At 34.8% G+C, this 26191-nt stretch overlaps 1 protein-coding gene across 3 annotated transcripts in view; it reads right to left on the reverse strand.

Annotated features, from left to right (window-relative positions):
* The window catches only part of LOC106878287 (solute carrier family 25 member 32), a 103588-nt gene that overhangs the window by 46870 nt on the left and 30527 nt on the right, over positions 1 to 26191 (reverse strand). For all 3 annotated transcript variants that reach the window (XM_014927464.3, XM_014927465.3, XM_052966606.2), the window contains exons 3-6: positions 21001 to 21089; positions 19517 to 19680; positions 16398 to 16511; positions 3888 to 4033 (exon numbers count right to left, since the gene is read on the reverse strand). In XM_014927464.3, the coding sequence (XP_014782950.1) occupies positions 3888 to 4033; positions 16398 to 16511; positions 19517 to 19680; positions 21001 to 21089 (513 nt within the window). The remainder of the gene's footprint in view (positions 1 to 3887; positions 4034 to 16397; positions 16512 to 19516; positions 19681 to 21000; positions 21090 to 26191) is intronic.

The following is a 26191-nucleotide window of genomic DNA, read 5'->3' on the forward strand; positions in this document are numbered from 1 at the left end:
ATTTTTAATAATAAGCAAGCAGCACATTATTATTGTTGTTGTTCCTGTTGTTATAAATTCTATGTATCTCACCATCAAAAAAAGCCTGTACAACAAGGTTTTACAAATTACTTTTGAGCTATGTCACCCTTAGAGCAACAATTAGCAGCACATGGAAAATCTTATATCTCTACAAGAAAAATAGGGTCTCTGCAGTTCAGAGTCAGGAAAACTTTTTCTGCTCTATCAAATATATAATTCCCACAGTCAGTTTTGCATGATTATACAAAATTAGGAATTAAAATTTTTTATTTCACAATAAAATCTATTTCTCCTTTTGAATTACACAAACATCCAAAATAAAAGAAAAACTCTATTGGACATGGTTTAGAATTGTAAGAATCTTTCCTTTCTTCCTATCCCTTGACCATGTGATCACTGGGGTATTTGTGATGACATCACAACCAGATTTTGCCACTTCTCTGTCTTTTGTTACCCAATAATGAGTTGGCAAAATTGAGGTTTGTCCACTCTTTGATGTTAATCTGGGTGACAACTGATCCAGAATGGATTCTAGTTTGCTTGTCATCATCATGAATGTATCATGAGCAAGTTAGCTTAGCAGCACCATTCCTTTCCAAGCTGTTAGTCACAACTGAATGACTCTACCTGAAACACATCTTGGCCTCCAACACTAGGCTACTGACCTGAGTTGGTTACTGTGCCCTAGCCAGTGACTCCTTGGGAAGCCTTACCCAGAATCACTTGTAAGAATATTGCACAACATAGAAGAATCATTTATAGAAGTAGTAAGAAAGGCACTAGAATATTTCAAGTATTACAGCCTTTATATATCACCCCAACCATTAAATAAGACTTTCAGCTTATTCTTATTCAGATCTTAACCTGGGAGAGACATAATCACAGAGTTTACCCCTTACTTAAGGATATGTTAAGGGTAAATGTGGAAAAATAGCCAACTTCATTTGTTCATGCCAAACAAGACAATGCAAACAATATAAACAGTCTCTAGTAGGTGCTTCTTAATTTCATACTGAAAACTGATTATAAATACCACAATATGAATTTGTTCATTTATATAAATAATTTTTAAACATTTAAAACAAAATCATTTAGAAAAAATATAGTAAACAGGTTACACAGATGACTGAATCAACTCCTGCACCTTACTAAGACTAACTTTATAAATCCCAGAGGCAAAAGTTCAATCTCAGCAGAATTTGATCTTAGAACAATAAAACACCAAGACATTGGTGATAGGTTTTGGGAAAGTATTTTCAAATTTGATGCTTACATTAAAATCAGTAGATTTTAAACTAAAAATGATACAATTTCTTAAATCATATATAAAACATTAAATTAAAATTACATTTCGAAAACATCACTTTTTATAAATATCCTACTGTCTGACATTTTTAAACTAAACCTACCAATTGACACTTTAACACAATCTCTAATTATATGGTGAGACAAATGTAAAGTACATTTAGGTTGGCTTATGAGATGTAAAGTTGACATCATTAACAGAGATTAACACAAAATAATTTAACCCACATCACACATAATAGCAAAATATCAAATAGTATATGAACAGTTTTAAAATATATTCCAACAAAGGAAATATATTTTAGCAAATATTAAACTTACTACAACAGCTTATACTGCTTAATGAGCGTAACTTTTATTTCTATTTTCCCCCAATAATATCATCACACCCAAGACCATTCATGTTACTAATTAAAATTCTAATAAAAACTGACAATTATATTCTAAACATATCAATAAAAAAATGTCTTAATTAAACACCTCCAAAAGCAAAATTATTTTGAAAGATAATTAGAATATACAGCCAAGTTTAGCATTACTAGAAGAAATGCAGATTCATTAAAATATTCTCAAGCCATGGGATGTAAAATCTTCAGGTCAGCTTTCACCACTTCATTCCAAGAATGAACCTTAATGAGTAGTGAAATTTCACAAATACTTAACTATTCAATGCCTTATTCAAAATAACTAAGGAAAAAAGAACAGAAATACTTAAGATATTTTTGTTTAATTTTACTCAAAAAATCTACAACTGTTTACTGTTAAGCCAATGCTATTTTAAGGATCTACATGAAAATAAAATGTTTAGCTGTATGATCGTAACTTGCATCATGCTTTCACTAATTGTTTTAGGTGCCTATTTAGACACAAGCACTCTCTTAGGCCCCTCACACTTAACCCATTAGAGCATAAGAGGTCAGAGGAGACTTCACCAATAGCCAACTGGTAATCATTTTCAGCAGAGTAGACAACAAGCAATGAGAAATGCTCCATCTGGCTCAGGAATCAAATCCATGACCATGATTGTGGGCCTAACACGCTAACTGCTAGGCCTCATATCTTTCCTACACATATACATAATTTGAGTTGCTTGAATCACATAATTATACAATTTGTATTGCTTAAATTACACATAAATAACTTAAGTAGCAAAAAAAATATCTTTATAAATTTCTTCTTTTTAAATATAACTATATAATTTTTGCTCCTGTTATTGGGTTGAGGATAATCTACATGAAGGTAAAATGTGACATGTTTAATTATGCCTAACACAATCTCAGTTTCTCTCTCCTTGACCTAATTCATCAGCTATCTTCACAAACACACTTCATACTACAATCTGAAATCAAATCAACATTAATGTAATAAACAATACCCAATCCTCTCACATGTACTATTCTTTACATTAGATACACTTCAAAACCCAAATTTTATGACGCGTTCAACAAAAGAGAAACTTTGAATGATTAAATTTTCAATATCAAATTTATGAATAAATTTATTTTTAAAAATTAAAAAGATTTGAAAGTTGATTTTTTTTTCCCATAAAATGATAAATGGATTTCAATATCCACCCTGGCAATCAGTCAGTTATTTCTTTATAAAAGAGGACATTCAAGTAAAGACAAGAGGTAAAGCCTACAGAGATCGACACCATTATAAATCACTGGAACTTATTTTAATCAATCTCCTTGATGAAGACAAATATAGCTCCAGTGGAATTTGAACTCTGAATGGAAAAGAATGAAACTAAGTCATGAAATCCATTCATTCTAGTGTTCTATATTCTCAGCCATTTTCAGTGCTCTACTTCATTTAAACAATAATTAATAACCACTGTAAACTTTGTTCTCATGAAGTCTCTCAAATATAAATTAGCTACCTACATTGTAATCACTGTTTGCAGACTTTCAAAACTATTTCTAAAACCAAAATGACATGGGTGTATATAACTATATACAACATCACAAGAGAATCTATATGAAGTGCATTGGTTTTTCAGTTTTCTTGCCAATGTTTAGATCCTTTAGAGTCAATATACAACAGCAAAGGACATGGACATACGGACTAACACACACACACATTCATATATATGATGGGTTTCCACAGCTACGGTCTATCTTCAGTCCTCCCACAGACAAAGTATTAGCCAACCCAAGGCTGTGGAAGAAGACACTAACCCAAGGCATTGTGCAGGATAACAAAATCCAAAACCATGTGATTGTGAAGCAAACTTCTTAACCACAGTCGTGCTTGCACTCAACTCATTTGCGAGTTACATGTCATGGCCATAAAACACATTGACATGACATGATTAACTATCAACACCTTATCAGCCATAAAAATGAAAATTCATTTTTTTTTTATCAAAAAAAATTTACAAACATCAAATTAGACCATATAAATGAATATTATTTTTACATCTTTGTGTGAATGTAAGATACAAAAAAATGACTACACAGGTCCTTCCCCACCCCCATGAAATGAAGAGGCAAAAGAATGAAAAAAAGAAAGAAAGAGAGACACTTGCAAGTTCCTCCAGAAAAGAAATAGTGGCTTACCTCCATGTTTTTTCTATGACGTCTCTACAACTCACATAGGATGCATGTTGGTCTTGAAGCCGTGATCGAACAACTTGGTATGGATATGTTGCTGCAGCAGCAATCATTTTTGATATGGCAGCAAAAGTTATGTACTCCAGTGAACTCTACAAGACAAAAAAAAAAACAGAAGAAAGTGAGTGAAAGAATGATATGTTATCTTCGATAGTTTAGCATAATCAATGTTAGATGGGTAGAGATCATGCATCTAAGCCTTTTTTCTTTGTTAATATAAATTTATTTTGAGCAAATTACTAAACACCAAATAATGTTCTAAAAGTACTAGAAAGTATCATTTTAATCTGGATGTCTTCAAATGAACAGAGCAATTTATCAGCTATGAGAATCTGAACTATGCTGGTAAGTTGATTTGAGCATGGGATTAACAAAAACCACTAAAATAGTACCTGGTTCTGAGAGAAGATAACTGGTTGGAGTCAAAATAAAAGAGACAATGAATAGAGAACTTAACTGGTGGATGAATATGGTTACTAAGAAAGAAATTATCAGGAAAGCTATCACCTAAAAGAAAAGATTAGAGACACAGAGCTGAACCAGAATGAGACATTACCCACAAGCTTCAGAAACTTCTGCTAGACAAGGATATCCTGCCAAACATCCTTCAATTCAAGGTTAACATTTGAGCCACACTCTAAAACCTAAAAAGTGAACATGCAAAATTACTTTCTCACTACTCATGAACAACTCACAGATAAAAAGCATCACATTCCTCACTAATACTGATCTTACAATTTGAACACTTTGCATGGTAGCCAAACACAATTCTCATACACAGAAAAGGTTTTGATTTATGAAGCTGACCCGCACCACCTACCCCAGGACTTATAGTCCTGCAAACTGCAGGGCAACCTCAATAGTGCTGGTGGTACAAAAATAGCACCCAGTCCACACTAAGTGGTTGGCATTAGGAAGAGCATCCAGCCATAAAAGCAACACCAAGCAGACATTGTCATTGGACACATCAGTTACTGTCAAACTGTCCAACCCATGCCAACATGGAGCATGGATGTTAGATGATGGTGATGATGATAAAATACTACAGAAAATAAATAATTGTTGATTAAACACACACCAGACAATATAGTACCATGCATACATCTGGAATGCTGTACCTACCAATCAAGTACCAATGTCTCAGGAAAAGAAAAAGGAAAACTACCTGATGAACAGACATTTCCACAACAACACATTCTAGCTATTTGGGTGTTCTCTCCTTTTTACAACGACAAGGATGGTCACTACTTCCTTAACTCTTTCGATACCAATCTGGCTGAGACCACCTCTGGCACTGTAGTACAAATGTCTTGTTCTCATAAGTTTTGAATTAAAATCTTCCACCAAACCTTAGTCACAATTTATGTTCCTAACACTAGCTTAATGGTAACTTAAATTATTTTACTAAATTCTTAGTTACATTTAAAATTAATTGAAAGAAACACAGAGCATCTCAAAATAAATATGGTAACGAAAGGGTTAAACTTATTGATCATACTACATTCACCTATAATGACACACATTAAAACTGTTTCTTTCATTTTTACCATGGCGATAATTCATAAAACCACTTTTTTCTCTTCTTATGTTTTCCAATGAATCAGTAACCTAAAAACATTTACACTAAATAACTTCATTAGCTTCACTCAACCATCTTATATATATAAAAGTTACAAATTCTATTATCTAGGTTAATTCAAATCTAGGAGAGCCTGCACAGGACTGTTCTGTTTCTTCTGACTTAGTAAAATAGATAAATACCCATAACTTGGCTGTGAAGTTTAGTTTTGCAGCAAATTGAAGTTAAGAAAGCATACGCAGAAACTGGTCTATCACAATTTTGTGTCTTCTTAGACTTGGTATAGATGTGTGACAAGTTGGAAACAGTTTATAAACATTCTGTTATGCATAGAATGCAGTACTGCCTTGGTGAAAAATAGTACTTGTCATGAACCATGAAACAAAAGTTGGGAAAACAATCTTCAAGAAAAAAAAGTGTGTGTGCATGCATGCATGCATGCACTAAACACAGGCATGACTGTGTGGCTTCCCAACTACCTGGTTTTAGGTTCAGTCTCAATGCATGTGAACTTGGGCAAAGGTCTATAGCCTCAAGTCTACCTAAGCCTACCTATAGCCACAAGTCTACCTAAGCCTTCTGAGTAGATTTGTCAGATGGAAACTCAAGAAGCCCATTGCATGCATGTGTGTCTGTGCAATACTTGTAAACAATGTCAGCCATAAATGTGGTGTCTTTTGTTTCTAATCTTCCATAAAAACATGTCCAACCAAAGCAGACTATATTACCTTATATTACCTTACATAGAAACAGGTGAGGATTAGTGACAGAAAGAGCATCCAGCCATAGAAAATCTACCCCAATGAATTCTGTTTGACACATATACATGAAAAGTAGATGTTAAAACAATGATGATGATATGGCTATACACAGACACACATACATATATATATATATACACAAATAGGTAGGTGTTAATTTGAAAACACAAATTTAGCAATTCATTATCTAGAGGTTGATAAAAGAAATGGTCAACTGAGTTAGTAGGATTGATATGATTGACTAAAAACCTTCAAAAGTGGTGCCCCAGTATGATCACAGTTTAAATTAAATCAGCAAAAGAACAGTAGATTATACCACATATTGCATGGTACAGTTGTATATTTAAGAGATGACAAATTATGTACATTATTTACATTTGACAGATATTTGTCCTCATCTTGTTTGTTGTTAACACATTTCGGCTGATATACCCTCCAGCCTTCATCAGGTGTCTTGAGGAAATTTTGAACCTGGGTTTTCATTCCTAAGGTATTTTTCGATATTATTATCCAGGTCACTGCCAGGAATCGAACTCGGAATCTTAGGGTTAGTAGCCTGCACTCTTAATCACTACGCCATATTCCCGTGGGCATATGGAATAGTTAACAACAAACAAAATGAGGACAAATATCCATCAAATGTAAATAATGTATACTGCATAGTGTAATGAATATCAATCATAGTATAAATATTCTCCAACTGTTGTGAGTAAACAGGGTTATCAAGAGGAAATGGCCAAGTCTTAACAAAAGGAAAATCAGTACAGAAAAGATAAGCAGGAAGAAACCAAAAAAAAACAAGAGCTTAACATTGAGGAAGGAGCATTAATAAACAGATCAATAAAGAAAAGAAAGTGAAAATCCTCCATAGGATACACTATTTAAATAGGGTGAATAGTCAAAACAAGAAGAAAGTAGCGGGTCCATTGCTGTCACTTTGTTTACAGTGGTTATTAATCATTGTTTAAATGAAGTAGAGCACTGAAAATGGCTGAGAATATAGAACACATTCTTCTCCATTAAGAGTTCAAATTCCACTGGAACTATATTTGTCTTCATCAAGGAGATTGATACAAGTTCCAGTGATTTATAATCTTTTTTAATTTCATTTTATTTCTTTTTAATCTAATAAATTTGATATTGAAAATTTAATCATTCTAAGTTTCTCTTTTGTTGAATGCTTCATAAAATTTGGTTTTGAAGAATATGTAATATAATGAATAGTACATATAAGTGAGAGGAATACGTATTATTTATTACGATTGCGCTGGTATGGACATGTGGTGAGAATGGATGAGGATAGCTGCGTGAAAAAGTGCCACACCCTAACAGTTGAGGGAACCCGTGGAAGAGGTAGGCCCAGGAAGACCTGGGCTGAAGTGGTGAGGCAAGACCTTCGTACATTGGGCCTCACCGAGGCGATGACTACTGACCGAGACCTTTGGAAATGTGCTGTGCGTGAGAAGACCCGGCAAGCCAAGTAAGATCGTTGCCAGTGCCCCTGGACTGGCTCTTGTGCGGGTGGCACATGAGATGCACCATTTTGAGCGTGGCCATTGCCAGTACCGCCTGACTGGCTCCCATAGGATTTTCAAGTGAGATCGTTGCCAGTGCCCCTGGACTGGCTTGCGCAGGTGGCACATAAAAGACACCATTTCGAGCGTGGCCGTTTTCGTGCGGGTGACACGTAAAAGCACCCACTACACTCTGAGTGGTTGGCGTTAGGAATGGCATCCAGCTGTAGAAACTCTGCCAAATTAGATTGGAGCCTGGTGTTGCCATCCGGTTTCACCAGTCCTCAGTCAAATCGTCAAACCCATGCTAGCATGGAAAGCGGACGTTAAACGACGATGATGATGATGATGATGATGATTAAATCAACATATTTGTCCAACTCATGCAAGCATGGAAAAACAGGCACAAAAAAAAGTGAATGAATGAACAAAAATATATCTTTTACATGTTTCAGTCACTGGACTGTAGTCATTTTGGAGCACCATCTTGAAGGGTTTTAGTCAGAGATGAACAGTAATTATGTCTTTTTTTAAGCTTGATATTTATTCTATGTCTTTTTTGCCAAACCACTAAATTACTGAAACGTAAACCAACATTGGTGAGAGAGAGTTCAATAAATGTGGACTATTTTCATATTTAGTATTCAATACATGATATGAATAAATACCAAAAATAGGTTGGGAGCACTGAATAGGAAAAAACAAATGTTGGAAAATCCAAATAACCATGAAATATGAGCTGACAGAAAACTTAATGAAAGAAACTTCCTTCTATTTCAACTAGAGCATATAAGTATCTACATAATTTCATTAACAGTGACATAGCTAAAAATAAAAATATCTGTATAAACAATCTTATGTTACATGTTATGGAAGTTGTTATGAAACAATTATTAAAAAAAAAAAACTTTCAAAATTAAAAACAATAAGAACATTAGATAAACACGGAAACAAAAATCTGTTCCCCTCCACCAATCATATTTTTCATTGATCTTTTTGCTTATATTTTCTGCATGTTCACACTGTCTCTAACTACACCTCATGTTCACAATACACTACCTCATGTATGTGCACCATTCATTTGTCTACATCAGTGTAGACAACCTATGGTCCGCAAAGGCATTACTGGGAGGGGGGGGGGTGTCCATGAACATGTTAAGCTGACAGACCTTTCAATATCCTGGGGTCCATGGGAAAACTCATTTAAATAATAGGGGTCCTTGGTAGTAAAGGGGTTGGGAACCACTAGTCTACACCTTATGACCACAACACTGCAATAGGTTGCGAGGGGCGTAGTATTTTGCTTTTTTTTTTGCGCATGTTATATACCATTTCAATTTAATGTCCACTTTTCCATGCTTACATAGAAAAATGGACATCAAAAGGTTGAGGCAGGTTTTCTACAGAAAGATGTCCTTCCTGTCATCAGCACACACCTATTCCCAAGCACAGTGATATATGTATTTCTCAAGGCCATACATGTTTTTCACAGAAGACTGAAAATGAATGGCACGACTTTTATGATGGTGGTGCTTGCTTACAACTATCATGCATTGTCAAGATAAGGAGACACAGACACAATGGGCTTCTTTCAGTTTCTGCCTACCAAATTCACTCACAAGGCATTAGCTGGACTGAAGACACTTGCCCTGGGCACATGATTGAGAAACAAACTTCATAAGCACTCAGCTCTAGTTCAAATACATATATTTAAGATAGTCGGAGGTGGAGAAGCAATGCCCATAACCTTTGCAGGTCCTTCTAAACTGCTACAATATTAATATGGATAAATCCATATCAGAGCCTCTGGAAGTCAATGTCTGCAGTAAAGCATAGAAGGAACCAGTGTTTGACCCAAGTACTTGAACAGTATCATGCCTTAATTATATCAGTTTAATAACAATTATCCATAATCTAGGAACCTATTTAACAAATATCTTTTATTTCATACTTGGTTGGTATAAACAACATAAAGGCTTTCATAATAAAAACACTTTATAAAAATTGACAAAAAAAAAAACAAAATAAAAATTGATTATCAAAACGAGTCTGACCAGAGAACCCAGACTGTAATTAATTAGTTGCACATTTCAGATAAATGTATAACAAAAAGAGGGAAAAAAGAAATAAACATAGTAAGATGGTAATCGTTAATAGCAATTAAACACAATAGATGAAATAGCGGAAGATACATTAACTCTAAATGAATATTAGTTAACAAGCAATCCTTTAGCACAGCTAACATATTTTTTTATATATATTATATAAAAGAATAGTTCATCTATGACTTAAAAGCTTGCTATAAGAAAATCATTTAACATCTATTAATATATTTTATTTTACTAGAGACACACCAAGAACAGTCAACAAGAACCAGCCTTGAAACCAAAATATATCCATTTTTGATGGTTTAATTTACATAGTTGCCAGTGGATACCTTAATGAAGAGTGGATTGCATGTTTCTTTAACGTTTAACTAGCAATTATAAACACTAATGAACACTCGTTTGTAATGAGTATCATTAGCTTAACCAAAGTATCTTTGACTTAAACCATTTACCTGAAATTTTAATGATGTTTCAGTATCAGTTTCAACTCACTAATTAAAACAAAAGGTTTCGTTCATTCCGATCAAACCTTTATTGCAAAGTGAGATTATTACACCTTTTCTACAGTTTTATAGTACAGTGATACTTTGCAGTACAAGTTTAATTCATTCCATGACTGGGCTTGTTTTACAATTTAGTTTTACAAATTGAAATTAATCAAAATATAATTAATCTGTTCCAACCCCAAATTCTACCCAAAATCATTTTTTATGGGTCTTAAAACAGGGAAGGTGAAGTTACAAAGAAAATGACAATTATTAAAACATAATAAAAGAGAATGCAAAGGAAATATGTAAACTGATTTTATTAATTTAATTACTTTAAAGATGGGACAATTTTTGCACAAGCAAGACAATGGAGCAGGGAGGAGGTGGATTATTATTTGGAAGGAGAATCTTCTTCCATTAAGACTTCAGTAAGAACATTCTCTCTCACTTCACTTAATCTAGACTTTTTGGACACTTCACTTTTCACACTTGCAGCTCATTTCATTAGAAACATATCAAGAGAAGTCTGCTTTTTCCTGCCTTTCAAAGTGTTATGAAAATGCACCAGAGCAATGTCATTAAATAAAGCAGCTGCACGACCTGTAGATATTTTCTCAGGATGATTTTTTTCTACAAATTCAGAAACACACTATCACTTTGCTAACACTGCCTTTATATCACTCACAGAGACAGCCTTCTCCATTACACTGTCCTCCTCCAGGGAACCAATCTTTTCCACTGAATCTGAATGCTGCTGCTCTTGAAGCTGCAGGAGTTCATCTGTCATCAGCTCCTCTGAGTGTTCCTTGAAGAGATTGTTAACATCTCCCATCATCAATCTCGAAGCACATGGACATGCCTAGAGACACTATCTCCTCAACTACAGGTGACACAGACTCAAACCTCTCGAAGTCTCTTTCAGATATGCCCTCAGGCCACAGTTTCCTCCATGCAGAATTCAGTATTCTCCTCATTACACCCACTCAGGCTATATCAATGATTTTCAGGTAGTTAACAATGTTATCGTGCTCCTAAAACTCATGAAGGGTTAGATTTGTATTTTCCATAACTTCAAAGCACTGACAAAACAGGTGTTTGGTGTACAATTTCTTAAAATTAGAAATCACCTGTTGGTTCCAAGGACTGCAAGAAAGGGATGGTGTTGCGTGAAAGGTAAACAACTTTTATGAATTTAAATTCATCCAGGATATCATCTTTGAAGTTAGGAGTGTGAACAGGAGCATTGTCAAGGATGAGGAGCGCCTTGAGAGGAAGATTGCTCTCCAGAAGGTACTTCTTTACTGCTGGTCCAAAGATAAGGTTGACCCAATCAATGAAGAATTGCCTGATGACCCAGGCTTTAACGTTTGCCTTCCTTGTGCGACTTGAATGTTCATGGGTTTTCAGAATGGTATACAAGGAGCAACTTAATCTTCAAATCTCCACTCACATTGGCACAATGGGTAAAAGTTGGCCTGTCTTTCATAGGCTTGTGGCCTGGCATTTTCTTCTCCTCTGCAATTATATAGGTTCTTCTGGGCATTTTTGTCCCAAAAAGGCCAGTTTCATCACAGTTGAATACCAATTATACAATGTACCCATCAGCTGTGATGAGCTGACAGAATGGTGCAGATCGTCGATGTGCTTTGTCCACAACACACACTCCTCTTTCATGTTTATCAAAGATTTCCTTCTTCAATTCTATTGTAACCAGTTCTTTTCTTCTTAGCACTGTCCTTTGCACTAACCTTCTTAGGACGTGTGGCTAACATAACTAATTATTATAAAATAGCAGCAAAAAAAAAAAATTCACAAAACTAAAAAAAAAACTGGGTAAAACACAACAGGGTTGCTGCTACATTGAGATAAACACATGAACAGAGCAAGTGGAGGTTGCGCTTATTGGGTGAATGTGTACAAGCTCAAGGCCAAGCTAGCAGTCACTTGTATGAAACTCACTCATACTAAGGGATTTCCACTCATACTTCAAGACAAAAATTCACACAAGCCTTGGCTCATACAGCAAATTATTCACACAGTGGTGCACTGCAAGGTTCTACTGTATATTCAAATAAGTTAGAATCACAATTTTCAATATGACACAAGCACAATTAAAAAGTAATCAGGAAAATCAAGTTTATGACTCAATCTTAACCATTACATCACTAACACCTTAATGAAAAGGATAATTAACTCTTTTAATATCAACCTATCATACTGAAATTAAATCATTCCCAAATCTCATTCCAACATGAATAGATGGTCAACACTAGCAAGATATGAAAATCTCTACATAATCACTCTACTTACAAGAAACTGCAGCTAAATATCACTTGAATAACAGCCTACCATTCTGTAAAAAGCTCAAGTACACTTGAGATAATGAAGCCTTAGATAGCGCTAAAAAGATTTAATGGCCCCTGCAGGATGTTTGCTCAATCAGAGTTAACTTCTAACTAAACAACAAGAAAGAGATAAAGTTAGATATTTTACTAAACCTCTTTAAGTTTTTTATTATATTGCTGATGGACTGAAGCAGTTAAGCAGTCTACTTATTAGATTTATAGTTTCAAAAAGTATTAATGTAAAATCTACCATTTCCTGCTTCTACTAAGAATATTAAATTTTGACCTTACTTAAACTTAACCAAGGAACTACTATTTCAGTGTGCTTGCTTAGCATTGCATGAAATAAAAAAAAATACCATTGTTATATGAATTGATGATAAACCTTTAAATAAATTTAAGTTATTCAGTTCTAATTCTAGTAGCTGATTATATAACAGCAGACAGAAATTCAATAATAAAGAAAAGGTTTAGCAAAAACTTTTTAAATGACGTGCAAGAAAAGAAAAATGAAAATAAAAACATTAAATTGATTTTTTTTTTTTTTTTATGAGAAAGATAAATGAAGCTTGCATCATCTAGACATATTGCCAAAGTCATTAAGTGAATGAAATTGATCAAGGCTGAACAGCTTTAGAAAAGATCACCTTTGCAATGCAAATGTTCCAGCAAACATAATACAGCAGTAGAGGAGATTAACATTTCTTCAGCAAAATAGCAGATTTTCATTATTACGTAAATAAGTGTAGGCCAGTAGTAATCTGGTTTAAGCTCAGCACTCAAACAAATTAACTTTTCAGGTAAAAGGAAATATAAAAAAAGAAACAATTTTCTAGCAAAACACAGAAAACTAAAGTAAAATATCCAGTTATAGGCAATTGTCAAATCACTAAGGTAGAAAGAAACAAGCAGAACCAACCAATATTCCTATTTCTATATGTATTTATGTAGGTTCAGTCCCACTGCATGGCACCTTGGGCAAGTGTCTTCTGCCTTGGGTCAACCAAAGCCTTGTGGATGGTTTTGGTAGAAGCAAACTGAAAGAAACTCATCATATATGTGTAGGTATGTGCCTATGTACATATGTGTGCATGTGCATATGATTGTGTGTACCCTGTCTTAACATCATGATTGTAAACGAGCATCAATGTCATGCAAGAGATGTTTGTTTCTAGTCTTCCATGAAAATGTATATCAGGGTATGGGGTACTATTACCCTGTTTGGAGACAAGGTTGGCAACAAGAAGGGCATCCAACTGTAGAAAATCTGCCTCGACAAATTTCATCTGACCCATGCTAAATGACAATGATGACAATGATGATGATGGTATAAGACAGTGAACTGGCAAAATCATTAGAGTGTAGGACAAAATACTTTGCAGTATTTGTTCTGGCTATCTGTGTCCTGAGCCAAATCCAGCCAAGGTCAACTTTGGGATGGAGGCAAGGTCAAAAATCCAAACTGCATTTCATCTAAAACAATTCTCTTCCTAATTACGTTTTTTAATTAACCTGTTTTTGCTTGGCTTGCTAATGTGTATGTATGCCGGTGTACATATGGCTGTGTGATTAGGAAGGCACAGGCAAGAGCTGTATGGTTAAGAAGTTCACTTCATACACACGGTTCTGAGTTCAGTCCCACTGCATAACTCTTAGGGAAAATGTCTACTACTATATAGTTTCAGGCCAAACAATGTATTGTGAGTTAAGTGGTAGAGAGAAACCAAAAGAAGCCTATAGTATCAAATGTATGAGGGTATGTAAATGTATGTGTGTGTGTGTCTATATCTTCCTTTTGCCATGATTTTTACACACTGACCGAATACAAAGTCATTGTTCATACAAATCTTTCAAATTTTTTGCCTTCACTGGACTTTATTTTCTATAAAATGCCTGAACTGTTTGGTGTTCAAAGAACAGGGGGGAAATATTACAATGCTTAGAAACAAATGAGGGTTAGAAACAAGAGGAGCATTTGGCTGAAAACAATCTGTTTCAACAAGTTTTGCTTGACCTGTGCTTGCATGTAAAAGTGGACATTAAAAGAAACTGATGATGATGACATAAGTGTTGAGCATGTTTAAACATATCTTCAATGAATGGTAGGCTTGCTATACAAAAACTTTTATTTCCTTATAAATAAATAAATAAATAAATAGTCTTTAATTGTTGCATTACGCATTATCTTTCATAAAACATTAGCAGAATGACAGAGTTAAACAGCAATAATCCTACATAATCTCAAGTGTTTTCATTATCCAAATCCAATCACACGTGTTTGTATCAGGTCATCCCATAACTTCTGTCCGAATTTTGAATAAAGAAAACAAGTGATCAAATGTTATAATTGAAATTTAATCATCAATGTACTTTCCCTGATTATCTATGACTTCCTTCCATCTATTTACAAGTTTTTTAATCCCATCAATGTAAAACTCTTGGTTTCAAAGCGAAGAACTCTGAAATGTCAGTTTCAACCTTCTCCTGGCTTGCGAAAGTGATGTCACCCAAATGATTCTGTAAACTACAAAACAAATGGTGGTCCGAAGGAGCAAGGTTGGGAGAATAAGGTGGATGAAGAATTTTTTCCCAACCAAGCTCTTCGATTTTCTGTGATGTGATCTCTGCAGTGTGGGGTCACGCATTGTCCTGATAAAACATGACTCCTTTTCAATTCACTAAAGCTGGTCTTTTTTTCTTCAAAACTTGGTTCAAACGCTCTAATTGCTGACAGTAGACTTGAGCATTGATTGTTGCATTAGGTGATAACAATTCAAAGTGAATTACTCCTTTGAAATCCCACCAGATAGAGAGAAATAGGCAGAAATCTTCACATCTGAATTTTGCAAACCATCTTCTGCAAGTTCTTTCATTCAAGCATTCTTTCCCATAAACTGAGTGTATGTTTCGAGTCACTTTGGCTGCAGAGTTTCCTTTTTTGTACTCATAAAGCATTATGTGCCTCAAATGCTCTTTGGATACTTCCATGTTAGAAAGGGTTTTAATCAAAGAAATTTTAATTCTTTTATTCTGTAAAATAATATTTAATTAGTTTAAATGTACACAAATGCATAAAAATAATTTTCAATTCCATGACGCTGGTAACAATTACGCTCAATAGCACCATTTGAATGTAATCGTTACCAGCGTTGCCTTCCTGGCACGTGAAAAGACATTCGAGTGAGGTTGTTGCCAGTGCCGCCGAACTGGCTCCTGTGCAGGTGGCACATAAAATATACCATTTTGAGCATGGCCATTGCCAGTACCGCCTTCACGTAGCCTTCATGCCGGTGGCACCTAAAAGCACCCACTACACTCTCGGTGTGGTTGGCATTAGGAAGGGCATCCAGCTGTAGAAACTCTGCCAAATCAGATTGGAGCCTGGTGTAGCCATCTGGTTCGCTAGTCCTCAGTCAATTTGTCCAACCCATGCTAGCATGGAAAGCAAACGTTAAACGATGATGATGATGATGATTCTAAATTGCTATTGAATTTCATTCAATTCTAAAGAAGGTAAAATCGGACAGAACTTATGGGACGACCTGATATAATATTGTTACTAAATCATTTAGATATCTGTCAGTTAGTTTCCTCTTTAAACAAGTGGGAAATGATAATGAGAAGGGGAGAGGTAAGGAGGGTGAAAATTAACAAATCTTACCATTCTGTAGTGTATTGGTCTCTCATGATACTTGTTATATATAGATTTCATTTCTTCATAAGTTACAAACTGAATAACACCATGCGAAACCCCAAAGACACCTGGTATGAAACCCTATAAAAATAATATACAAAAAAAAAGCAAAATAGTCTGCAATTGATGTGAAAAAATCATAATCAATAAATATTTATACACATGAGCACACACAGCATTACATCCACTTTGTCATGGTAACACAAAACTTTGTCTTTTTTTTTTTTTTTAACTAATTTGTGGTAAGTGGTTTTACAACTGCAAGCACAAAGAATAATCAATAGCCTAGAATCTTGTGTGTTCTTTTGTTTAATTTAGGTAACACAACCAAGGACATGCCAAAGCGTCACCTTCAGGGCATGTATGATATACATGCATGTTGGCAACTGCTAAATATTGTGTTACTATATGAATAATTGCCTTCAGTTCAACAGCAGTTGATTGGGTGAATAGTCACCAAAATATTTACATGTAACACAAGTTGTGGTGAGTACCAGATGTTTTCTTTGTGAGGTATATTTGAAATCCATTTAATTCATAGCAACATTACACCAACTGACCATTAAATTATTATGCACGTGATTAAATATCTCACATAAATTAACTATATTCATGTTTCATTTTTACTTTGCAACTTCCCAGTCCAGCTTTCCACTGTTACTCTACTCAATTAGCAAAAGTATGTCTTAGATTATTGAGTACCCTCTATACTTACAGCACACAAGGCACCCCACCGCCTTGTATGCTGGTGCCACATTGGAAAACACCTTTGCCTGCACACTCTCTAGAGTGATTGATGAGCAAACAGAAGTTAGGTTGAGAAGTCCCTTGGTGCTGGTGCCATGAAGAAAAAACCCAGTACATAGTTTAAAACTGGGGGAAAATGAGTGGAGGAGAAAGTGTAAAATTGTGAGGCCCCTACAATTGGAGGGTTTATTAACCTCTCTAGTGCAGGCACCATGAAAAAATGCACCCCTAAAGTGATTAGTGATAGGAAGAGCATCCAGCCATAGAAACCAAGCCAGAATGATAGTGACTTTCTATAGAAGTGTTTACAAAGCACCAACAGCAGTGCTTTTTTTACACACAAACTAATATATATATATATATATATATATAGTGCAGTCTTCTGCCTGGCCAGCACGGGAAGCAGATGTTCAATGGTGATTATATATATATATATATATATATATATATATATATATATATCCTCACCGAGGCGATGACTACTGACCGAGACCTTTGGAAATGTGCTGTGCGTGAGAAGACCAGGCAAGCCAAGTAAGATCGTTGCCAGTGCCCCTGGACTGGCTCTTGTGCAGGTGGCACATAAGATGCACCATTTTGAGCGTGGCCGTTGCCAGTACCGCCTGACTGGCCTCCGTATGATTTTCGAGCGAGATCGTTGCCAGTGCCCCTGGACTGGCTTGTGCGCGTGGCACATAAAAGACACCATTTTGAGCGTGGCCGTTGCCAGTATCGCCTGACTGGCCTTCGTGCAGGTGACACGTAAAAGCACCTACTACACTCTCTGAGTGGTTGGCATTAGGAAGGGCATCCAGCTGTAGAAATACTTAGAGACTCATGCTTATCATCATTATCATTTAATGTCTGTTTTCAATGCTGGCATAGGTTGGAGAATTTGACAAAAGCTAGCCTACCAGAGAGCTGCACCAGGCTCCATCCAATTGTCTGTTTTGGCATGATTTATATGGCTGGATACCCTTTCTAACACCAAGAATTTTACAGAGTGTACTGAGTTTACATGCTACCAGCATGGGTGCTTTATACATGACACCAACAAAGGTGCTTTTTACATGTCAGTGCTGCATAAAAAAAAATCATTATCATCAATATTGGCTTGAGAATGCCAATGACACAGCTTGAGGAGTCAACACATTTAACACCAAACAAAGCAAGATACCATGTTTGCTTTAGATAAACAAAAACAACATAGATCAGAGAGGATCTTTAGTCTTGCAAGCGACAAAGAAACCTTCCTGGTTCTACAATAAAATGCATGAAATATACTCTCCAAAGCAGCTAGCATTAAGAAAGATAGCTGCCAACTGAAACAATGACAAAAAATTGAATATATAAGCAATATCTAGTCTCCAATCCACCAGAAGAAGGAGGTAGCAGCTCCAAATAAGAACTGTCTCAGAATGTGATGACCCATCCAAAACATGTCAAAATTGAATGAGAACACATGATGATGGTGATGATTGCATTTTAACTTATAACAAACAATATCTGCAACATTTACATAGTGAACTATTGAATACTTCTTAGAAATGTTGTACTCATCCCTACTCCTAAACCACACATACATTCTACTCAGCTCACCTCAGTCTCATCAGTTGCAAAAAAAAATGCACTAGAGTGGTTAGCAGTAAGAAAGACATCATATGTTCCCATAATTTATATGCCAATTTGCAAAAAAAAAAAAATCCCAAATAGAAGCACATGTATAATAAGTTTTCACATGAATAGATAGCTATCTTCATACAAGGTCAAAAAATGTTTGACAATGACCACTATTTAATTTCATGTATGAGTGAGACAGAAATAGAGATGTCACAACAACTTTGAATTCATAAGCTGTCATCAAATGTGAGAAAATCTGTTTTTATCCACATCTGTTGGATGAGGAAAAAAATGCCTGCTACTGAAAGTAGTCTACATTTTAACAAAAAACAAAAAAGAATGGATACTATACACATATATTAGAGATTGTAAGTGCACAAAAGACAGCTCAATAGGTAGATATCATTTTTCGTTTGTTTGGTTTTTTTAGCAGCTAGATACTCTTCATTCCAGTAAGCATTCAGCCATGAAATAATATAACTTAAACCATATGGTCAGTAGTCTATCTAGCTACTGTATCTCATTACTGCTGTAGTGATTGCAGTTTCAAATATAAAAGAAATTAAATGCTTGCACAAGTATATATTTCTTGCCTTCTCAATTTTCCAACCACTAAGATTAAAATTCAGTACATTTTTTTTATTCTCATAATTGTTTTACTTGCTTCAAACATTTGGGCAATAAGAAATTGAACAGAATAAGGATGTGGATGAATTTACCTTATAAAAACCCTTAAAACCTTCCTGCTTAAATATTTTCACTAAGGCATCACTCAATCCTCTATAGTATGTTTTTTTATGAAGATCTGAAGTTTGCTCATACTGTAAACATAGGCGTGTCTTTGCAACAAAAACAGGATTGACAACTAGTAAAGATAAAACACCTGAAAGTAAACAGATTAATAAATTGAACTAATTAATGTTACAACAATTAAAAAAAGCAATTATGGAACATCAAATATAAATTCAAAAATATTTTTATCATTAAATTTTATAGATTTCACATTTATAAAATGTGACAATAACATTTCTGAAAGATGACAATAACAAATTGCACTGTAATGATCAATATGTGGCGGTCCTCTTGCATAGCAACTGACAATAAACTTCTGCTTAAGTACTAGTATTCTACTGCATTAAACAGCTGAATAGGTACTGCTAATTGCACTAGCATCTTGGCTAAACTTGTTAGTACAATTAGGTACAATCAAAGGATAATATCTATTAGCAATGCTCAATATAACATGATTTTACTAAGCATGGTGTATATTTCTCAAAAAGATAATACAATAAATAGTTTATGCTGACAATTCAATTTTATACACATTAGCAGATATAATATCAACTCCCTAATCAAGTTGTAGTAAATGAGGAATATTTTAAGTCCAATTATTCTAATCAAAACTTCAACATATAGATCAAGATTGGAAAAAAAAAAAAGCAAACATTGCATTCTGTGTGGAAGTTTTCAATAAATATGTTGGTTACCTTTGCCTAGCTCTGATTGAGCAGACTAATAATCAAAGACATTCTAGCTATGATCAAGTAGTCCTTCCCCATTCTTTGCTACAGTGTACTCTAGACCAGTGCTTCTCAAACTATCTGATGTGGCATACAGGTAGGTTTTTTTTTTTTTTCCAATGTGCCAGGGACCAGTAATATTTCTTAGTAACATTAATTTATACTGGAAACAATATATATAATGAATATAATAAAAGTTGACTTTTTTTTTTAATCTTATATTTATTTTGTAAATATATAATACAATATTACATAAGCATTTTATAATGTTTCGTTCTTTTCTGAAAACTCAGCACATACTGGCAGCTGATGGCTCGCAGACTGGCACTAGTCCGCAAACCACCACTTCTTTTTTCTTTTTTTAAGATAGTGGGGTATAACTTAAAGATTTGTTTGTTATTACTAGCAAGTCAAATGACTGCTTAAAGGCTCTTGCACTGGTATTATGTACAATTAACAGAGCTTGTTCCCAATGTCTAAATGGTTGAAATCAAACAAGAATTATTTTATACTAGCAAGTTTCCTATCCTGCTGTAAAAATATTCAACTAAATAAGCAGATAGGATAACATTAAAAATCTGATGAAAATGGTGATGGTTTGAATATTATAAACTTTTACATGCATCCCTGAAAAATATATACTCACAAGCAAATATATGTAATAAGTATTAATATTTACTTACCTGCTTGACTAGCAGCCAAAATATGGCTACTAGCACCTAGAGAAACTTTCTGATCGCCAGCTTGCATTTGTGTTTTGGCATAGTTATATCTAAAATGAAATAAAATAAAACAATGAATCACACAATAAAAATCATTTTTTAATTAAAAAAATTGTTTAAGTAAAAATGTAAATATTATCATCATTTTAGTGTCTACTTTTCCATATACGTGTCAGAAAGAATTTATTGAGGCAAATTTTCTATGGTAAGAGGCCCTTCTTATTGCCAACAAGAACATGACTCCAAACAAGATAATATTCCCTCTAGCCAGATATGTTTACACAGAATACTGGAAACAAATGACGAAGGCAGCATTTATTTACTACTGTTGTATGCTATCAAAATCAAGGAAATATACACAAATGTGTGTGTATTATACACACACACACACACACACTGCTTTCAATTTCCATCTACCAAACCCACTTATTGTGATTTGCTACTACCTCCGAGATCTGCACCTGCAGTCAGCTTCACTCGGGCTCGTGCCTGCAACTTCCATACCTGCTAAAAGACTTCCTAAAATCAAGATTATCAGGCAGGTGTTATTAGAGGCTTAATTACGGCGAAGAAAATCATGACTGGCCACATATCTGGTGGCAAATTTTGACAGAGGTTCCATCACATAATGGAACAAACCAAGTGATTAAGAAACAAACTTCTTAACCACACATTCAAAATGTTAATATGAAATACTTAAACACACACACACACACACACAATGATGTTGCAAAAGTTCAAGATATAATCAGAATACACATTGCATGCCCCACAAACAAATCTGATCAAAAGTAAGGTTTACAGTAAAGTTACAGAAGTCAAACATTTTGTACTATCTTAATCACAAAATTATACCAGGGATAAGAAGTTATTAAATGTAACTAATGTAAAAAAAAGTTTCTTCATTAACAATGCCTTAACATATTTTAACCAACCTATCCAAAGCCATCTAGTTACCATATAGTATACACCAGAATATCATATGGTAACCAGAAACAGGAGGTTGTCAGTCAAGAATTTACTATTTTGTTATATGTAGAGTGAAAAGGTACATCACTACAAACTACTTACCAACACTGTAAATGACAAATGTAGGTGATGGATTTGATATCTGCTAAAGACTTCCCAAATCAAGGTTATCAGGCAGGTGTTATCAGAGGCTTAATTACAGCAAAGAAAATCATGACTGGCCACATATCTGGTGGCAAATTTTGACAGAAGTTTGCAGGTTTTGGTGACAAATTATGGTGACTTACCAAATGTTAACATAAATGACGTAAATCTGTGAACTCCAATGAATACTAACCTTCCTGCCAACTACAGTTGCACATACAAAGAGCAAACAATTCATTGATATTATTTCCAATAGTGTGTGTGTGTGTGTGTGTGTGTGTGTGTGTGTGTGTGTGTGTGTGTGTGTGTGTGTGTGTGTCCATTTCAAATTTGAGCACAAGGCTAGTAAGTTCAGAGGAGGGAGTAAGTTGATTATTTTGGCCCCAGTGTTCAGCTGGTACTTATTTTATCAGCCCCAAAAGATGAAAGGCAAAGTCAACCTCAGCAGGATTTGAACTCAGAACATAAAGACAGATGAAATGCTGCTAAGCATTTTGCCCAGTGTGCTAATGATTCTGCCAGTTTGCTGCCTTCCAATATATACATATCAGCTATACATGTTTTACTTTCAGTTTTTTACTGCCAATTATGGACATAGTTTGTGGGAAATAATTTGTTCTGGCATATAGAAATAATAGAAAGCTAAGGTTCAAAACTGTAAACCAGACTGGGGTAACTCAAGAACAAAGTATGTGAGGAAGAGAATTAGATAAACAGAGAGACAACAGAACAAGCTAAAGAAAGGAGTAAACTCAGCAAAACAGTAGTGAAAGCAAACATGAACAGAACAGCAGTTGCCAAGTGAGAAAAATGCCCCAAGTAAAAAACAAAAACCTGATTTACTGTATCATTTCATTACACTTCTATCAGATCAAACAGTAATATTTTAACTCAATATTTGTCAACTGGTTCACACTAGATATAGGCCTTGGGGATGTTTGTAAGAGCCAATAGATCACTCAAACTTCTTGACACTGACTCGCACTCTGTTGGTTAGGACGACAAGGGTTCCAGTTGATCTGAATAATGAAGCAGCCTGTTCGTGAAACTAACATGCAAGTGGCTGAGCACTCCACAAACATGTATACCTTTAACGTAATTCTCAGAGAGAATCAGCATGACACAGAGTGTGACATGGGTAGCCCTTTGAAATACAGTAACTGCTCGTTTTTGCCAGCTGAATGGACTGGAGCAACATGAAATAAAGTCTTACTCAAAGACACAACATGTCGTTGGGAACTGAACTCGTGACCATATGATCAGGAACCAAATACCCTAACCACTAAGCCATGCGCCTTCACTCTTGACATTAAGCAAATTACAAACTGTCAATAGCATATCACATAACATTCTCAGATAAACTGAAACTTATCATAGAGCTAAATGAACTGGTATATATAAATGTAAATATACTGCCTCAAATACACAAAATACCTGCAGATCAATTGAACAAAAAGATAGGGCCTATCAGCAAGGAAGAACTTTTCATCCTAAGCTGTGACCACTTCCCCATTCTCCATTATGGTGCTGCAACAATGTTAGAGCCACAACAGTATTTCAAAAATTATGTATTGAGGCTTGTTACAGTTAAATTCTATCTTTGGGCATATAGATTATTTTATGAAGTTAACTTATTTTATTAAATATATTGAGTTTAAAATACTAGAATCAAATAAGGACACACAAATTTATAAATAACAGCGAGCAGCTGAATTTAGGAGAGCAAACCGTTGAGCAAAACATTGTTTGTCTTCACCACATGGTGATGGATGAGAGGTGATTGACTATAAATCAAAGAGTCAATGTTATTAGCATGTCCTGTGAGAGAGTTGCAAATATTCTGCACAATGAAATTGGTATGATGAAGGTTTCTGTTCAGTGTGTATCATGTCTTCTGACACTTGATCAGAAGCATACCAGGCTGATCACATTACAAGAAAGTCTGACATTGTTTGAGCAGATCCAGCTGGTTTCCTTCAACATTTCCTAACCCAAGATGAATGTTGAGTTTATCACTTTGAGCCAGAAACAGAGACAATCCATGTAGTGGAAACACCACTCCACCCTTTCACCTGTTTCAAAGAAGGCCAAGATTGTTTTATCTGCAGGTAAGGTGATAGCCTCAGGTTTTTGGGATGTAAAAGGCATTGTGTTTATGGATTATCTTCAAAAGGACCACAACATCAATGAAGAACACTGTGCCAACTTGCTGAGACAGTTATGAAAGGCTATCAAGACTAAACGCCCAGGAAAACTGATGGAAAAGGGTTTTATTTCATCAGGACAGTGCACCAGTACCCAAGTCCTTGGTTTCAATGGTTGCTGTGTGTGACTGTAGCTATGAACTGGTTGATAAGCCTCCTTATGCTCCTGATTTGGCCCCATCTGATTATCATGTATTCTTTAACATGAATAAACACTTGGTGAGAACCAGTATCGTAATGATGATAACATTATATCTACTGTTGATGTTTTTGATCAACAGAATGAAAGCTTCTTTACCAATGGGATTCAAGCACTGCAACACTGATGGAAGAAGTGTGTGGACTGCATGGGAGAGTATGTTGAAAAATAAGCTTCATTTGGTCATATTCCAAGAGAGTATCTCAGTCAGCCTATGAACTTTACAGCTGACCCTCGTACATTCTATGACAAGTCAAATTTTAATGTTTATTATCAAAGGATGTAACTCTGGGTAGTTGAGACTAATTTCAGATATTTCATCCATGAGTGCTACACAACAACTACCATTTCCCATGTTCACCAGCTTTTCCTCCTACCTTCCCCTAAATGACATACCTTTCTAGATTTTTATTTATTTATTTATTTATTTTTTACAAATATATAACCTTGGTCACAGGTTTACACTCCAATATAAATATCTAAATACACATTCCTAATACAATCAATTGTCCACAAACTGTTTCTAAAACATTCCCTTCTCTTCCTGTTGAAAGTTTATTATTTCTTTTTTTTTTTTTTTTTTTTTACATTTTCCTAGCCTTATTTCTTGCAATGTGTATGTGTGCACACACATACTCACAATACCTTTAATTTTAGCTTTTTATTTTCTTCTCACTCACTATTGTTCTCAATAAACTTTCTACTAGTTCTCAACCTGGTCGTCTTCCTTCCTAATATCAACTAAATAGTCTTCAACCTTTTATCATACTTCTGTTCCTTCTATCATGCTGTTTTTGTGTTGAAAAGATCCCCACTATAAACATTCAAATTCATCACATGACATAGTAACATGCATCATTCTAGTTGTTAATTCAAGCACAATAAGTGCACACAAAGACCATTTCTAGTCTACTAGTTCTTGTGACTAAGTTTAGTTGTTTAACTTGAGCAGAACAAAAAGAGAATGACAATCTTAAAATTATGCTGTGTAAAACCTATCAGCGATTGTGGACTAATTACATTTATGTACAATGGCTCCATTTATCAGTCTTAAACACAATCAAAGACTGGAAATTCAGACAGAGAAAGAATAAAAGAAAATGAAAGAGGAATCAGATCAAACAGTAGCAAGATGATGAATGCAAGAATACAGCTACTTATAAGAATGACATATCAAAAGAAATTTTCTAACCATTAATTGAAATCATGATAAGCTTTGGTATGATTAAGGGTAGTAGATTAATATTTTTATTCATACTTGATATGTATGACTTCAACCAGTTTTTGTATTGCTACCAGATAAACATACTGAAGCTATAAATTAATTTACACTCTCTTTAATCTTATATCAACATCTTAGAAAATTCATTTCCCAAGAGTTAACAAGCTGTCAATACTTTTTTCTTTCTCAACCTAAATAAAATCGACCAGTCAAAGACTGAGATAGATACAAAGAAACCATCAATGTTAACAGGTCTTTTTGCATTCTATTCATTTCAATGTGTGTGTGTGTGTAGACATACATACATACTGATAAATTTTTGTATTCAAGGCACACAAAAGGCACCCAGTACACTCTGTGGAGTTGTTGGTGTTTGGAAGGGCATCTAACCTTTCCTAACATGGAAACCAGACC

Source organism: Octopus bimaculoides, chromosome 3 (genome assembly GCF_046866305.1).
Source record: "Octopus bimaculoides isolate indiv1 chromosome 3, ASM4686630v1, whole genome shotgun sequence".
Taxonomy (NCBI): Eukaryota; Metazoa; Mollusca; class Cephalopoda; order Octopoda; family Octopodidae; genus Octopus; species Octopus bimaculoides.